Genomic DNA, 4,487 nt, shown 5'->3' on the forward strand with positions numbered 1-4,487 from the left:
TACACTAATATATATTTCCTATACATGAAGTCATGTAAATACACGTAATAGAATAAAACTTTTTCTTTCTTCTTATCATCTTCTTACATACCACTTTCTTATATTTTACATTTTTGTTAAATACCCATTTTATTTCTTTTATACCAACTATTAAACTTTATCAGATATAAATTTTTTCAGAATTTTCATGTATTTTAGAAGGATAATAACCTTACAAATAACCTGGTTTCTTCTTCTGGTCACAATTGTCATGTTATAATGATTATTTATGGCAGACTGCCTGGTTGTTTTTCTTTGGATAATAGGAGTTGTTTTTCTTTCCTGCCTCTGTTGAAAAGATTAAACAGGAATTTATCTAAAGCATTGGGTTTGTTTGGTTCTTTCTCTTTTGTGGCCAAGCACTGTACAAGTTGACATCAGTGAACCAATCCCATGGTGCCACCCATCCAAGCTCCGCACACTTGACACGTGCCATGGTAGAATCTACCATTGTCATTTCTTTGCACATTCCAAAAACCTAGAACCTTCTTCAACTTCTCTTTCCTACTCATCATTTACATCATATTTCATACCAAAATCAAAAAGTTTTCCCATTCATAACCCCAAACTTTCACCCCTCCTCCCTCTTCACCAATTATAGAAAAAAGCCCTAACCCCCAATTTTCTCACTCTTCTTCTCTGAGCGATTCATCTCTCTTGAATCCAATCCATGGCACCAATAGGTCCCGGCTTCCGATTCCACCCCACTGACGAAGAGCTGGTTGTCTTCTACCTGAAGCGCAAGATCACCGGAAACCTCTCCCGGTATGACCACATCGCCGTGGTTGATGTCTACAAGCTCGAGCCTTGGGACCTTCCCCGTTAGCATTTTGCCCCTTTCTGTGCTATCCATTGTTAGCAATAGGCTTTAGTTCAAAGGATTCAAAGTGTTTCTAACTTATTTCGGTGTTTCAGCTATGTCCAAGCTGAAGACCAAGGACTTGGAATGGTACTTCTTCAGCGTGCTGGACCGCAAGTACGGTAATGGCTCCAGGACCAACCGCGCCACCGAGAAGGGCTACTGGAAGACCACCGGAAAGGACCGCCCCGTGGCCCACGGCGACCGCATCGTCGGGATGAAGAAGACCCTCGTTTACCACATCGGTCGGGCCCCACACGGCCGTCGTACGAACTGGGTCATGCACGAGTACAAGATGCTCGATGAAGAATTGACGCGTGCTGGCACAGTGCTGGTATATCCTCCTTCTCTCTGTTTCTTTTTTTTTTGGTCTTAGATTTGGTGTTCTATTGATACTTATTCTAGGGGAGGATTTTTTTTGGGAGAAGGATGTGTATGTGGTATGTAGGATTTTCGAGAAGAGTGGTTCTGGACCGAAGAATGGGGCCAAGTATGGTGCTCCCTTGGACGAGAAGGAGTGGGATGCGGAGGATGAGAATGAGCAGAAGAAGGTGGTTCCCTTGCCGGAGACTGCTCATCATGTGGTGGCTCCGTTGACGGAGACCCCCCATAACGTGGTTTCTCCTCCTTTGCCGGTGGCAGCTGCTGTGGCTCCTCCCTTGGTTGCTGATGATGAATTTTGGAATATTGGGGCCTTTTTGGAAACTAACGATCTTGACATGGTATGCATTCGTCGTATTGTATTTTTGTCCCAAATAAGATTGATATGAGGGAATAGTCTATACTGGGTTTGGAGTCTTTTGTGTTTTTTCTTTAAATGGACCGATCAGCTGAAGTTTCTCTGTGCAGGTTGGATGAATGTTTGTGTTATTGTTTTTATATTTGGATATATTTTTACCTTGTCGAGTGTGGTGTCCTTTTTGTAATTATTTTCTTCTCGTACTTTGTGCAGGTGTTTAAGATCTCAATATTGTTGTGTGGCCTTATTTGGGTTGCTATTAGCTCTAATGTGATTTGTGTTGTCCTTAACGTAATCGTGTTTGGGAGAGGTCTTCCTGGTTACCGTTCTTTTGAAGTTGGTATGTAGTAGGATGCATTTTGGCACAGTTTTGCTTTACCCCCAGAGGATGCTGAAAACATACTAGGAAAATGTTGAGTGTGAATTACTTGACTGTTGAGTATGAATTCTGTGCACACAGATTTATGTAGTCCCGTCACTGGTTTTGTCAATATTATGGCTTTTCTAAACAATGATAGGCGTCTGCAGCTTTTATCTGTTATTTATTAATTTTATTTCTTCGTCAAACATTCTAACTAAATGATGTCTTCAATATGCAGGAGCTTGATTTGACTGATATGATTGGGAATGCTACTTTTCCATCTTCGAACTTCCATCACGGGGAGTGTAGTACCCACGCTGAGAATTCCCAAGAACTCATCAAGGATCAGGAGCCATTAGAAGGCACCTTTGGAATTTCTAGGCTGGAAAATGGCCAGCCTCTTGATATGGCTGAGCAACAAGACATGGGCACAAGTTCTGTGAGAGATGGAGACGATGGTGAGCTGAGCGAGATTGAGAATCTTCTCAATTTCAATTATGCATCGGATAATATGGATCTGGATCTATATTTTGATGCCACCCAGGATCTTCCAGCGGCTGATGATGGATCATTCTTGGAAACCAATGATCTTGCAATTGGGAATGAGGGTAATCCCACTGAGGCTGATCCTTCTGCGAACGATATGCTAGACGAGTATCTTGCACTCCCTGATGATGATATTTGCAATTATATATCTTTTGATCTTCCTCAGATTCCAGAGAGTGAAAACTCTGATTCCAACCAAGGATCACCTTTAACCCAGCAGGTTATGACAGACTCTATCTTTATGCTCATTTGTCTTGTAGATTTGTCTTATAGCTGTATATTGATCAATTTTGGGTCATTGATAGACTCTGGAGGGAGAAACCGCTGATAAAGCTGTGGTTAGTAAACATGATTCTGATGCACAAACCAGCAAGGAGGCTTTCTCTGTGCAAAATAGAGAGGAGGAAAAGTTAGCACCAGGTAAAACTGCTGTTCACTTTACATCCTAGTTTGTTAAGGTTTTCTTTTGATGTGTACTCCCGTGTGCATTATAGCTTGTAAACTAGTATGTTATCCACTCAAAATGTTATATTGTTCTCAACTTTTTTTTCATCAACTTGAGGACATTTGTTTTGTGTGGCAGAAAATTCAAACCCATTCGTTAAGGAGGCCTATGGATGGTTAGCTAGCATACCTGCTGCACCTGCACATGCTTTTGAGTTTCCAGCTAAGGATATTACGCTTGGGATTCATAGTGCAGCTCAGTCTTCCCACACAGCTCATATAACTACAGGTATGATCAGCATAACAGACATTACTTTTAGAGGCAATGCGATGGATTGGCCCATGGGAAAAAGCGGAGGGTTTAACACTGCAATATCTACTGAGTTTTCTCAACCGGATGTTAATTGTGCTGCTTTGATACCTCTTTCTGGCAAGACCGCATTTGTGTTGTCACATGGCTGGATTTTCTTGACGGGTTTCTCAGTTCTTATTCTTTCACTTAGTTTCAAGATTGGAAGCATGATGTATACTGGTAAGTGACCACAAAAAAAGTTTGGACAAACGAGAATAAGCTGCAGTCATTTAAGTATATCATTAAATGTTTTATGGTACTCCCAGTGAATGACTAGGATCTCGTGACTTTGTAGATTTGTTTATGGTACCTTAGTCAAACTGATCTATGCATTCTTCCTGGTAACTTATTTTCAGGGTGCCATCAGGTAGAGTAATACTGTCTTCATACGATTCCTTAGATATATTTTTTGTTACATACTTTTTCAATAGTGAAAAAGATGCCAAGTTTTCTGACTGGTAAAGGCGGTCCATTATTTACTTAGTTAAACATGTAATTTCATTCACGTATTGTATAGTCCTCATTAGAGTGTATCTTCTCGTTAACAGTTTATGTTCAAACTGTGTTTATATATTTCATTTCTGTTACACATTAATGCTCTGTTTGGACTAGAGAGTAGATTTGAGATGATTGGAAGGGAAAATCTAAGAGATGATTGGAAGGGAAAATCTAAGAGTGTGTGGTTGTTTGGATTTAGGAAAATAGGGAAAAGAATAGGGAAACAAAATTTTGTGAGTGAAATGATTGGGTCTCATTAAAATTGTATTTCTTTTTAATTGATAAAATTGCAAGTTTACACATTTATCCTTTTATTTAAAAAATGTTTAAAAATTAATTTGATTGATTTATTTGTGGATTATAATTCTTTTGAATTAAAATATTATTTTTGGTAATAAATATTACTTTTGTTATTGTGTTAAAGCCGGTTATTGTGTTAGAGCTAATTTCAAAACAGTATTAATGATGTAAATTTTTTGGACCATGTTTATTATTGTTAGAAATTTTATTTAGAAAATTGTTGTAATTGTGGGTTATTTATTTGTGAATTATAGTTGTATGTAACTAAAACATTATTTGTAGTATTGTGTTGGAGTAGATTTTAGGCATAATTACATTTTTCATATTTAAGATCAATATTCACTTTACT

General features: G+C 38.7%; 1 protein-coding gene across 1 annotated transcript; it reads left to right on the plus strand.

Annotated features, from left to right (window-relative positions):
- The first annotated feature begins 482 nt into the window (after window positions 1-482).
- LOC137828588 (NAC domain-containing protein 53-like) lies at window positions 483-3,935 on the plus strand. The gene is made up of 6 exons (XM_068635226.1): window positions 483-860; window positions 955-1,232; window positions 1,327-1,620; window positions 2,237-2,764; window positions 2,850-2,964; window positions 3,128-3,935. Exons 1-6 carry the CDS (start codon window positions 710-712, stop codon window positions 3,526-3,528), a joined length of 1,767 nt encoding a protein of 588 aa, XP_068491327.1. The 5' UTR covers window positions 483-709; the 3' UTR covers window positions 3,529-3,935.
- Window positions 3,936-4,487: the final 552 nt, after the last annotated feature.

Source organism: Phaseolus vulgaris, chromosome 7, assembly GCF_000499845.2.
Source record: "Phaseolus vulgaris cultivar G19833 chromosome 7, P. vulgaris v2.0, whole genome shotgun sequence".
In the NCBI taxonomy this organism is placed as follows: Eukaryota; Viridiplantae; Streptophyta; class Magnoliopsida; order Fabales; family Fabaceae; genus Phaseolus; species Phaseolus vulgaris.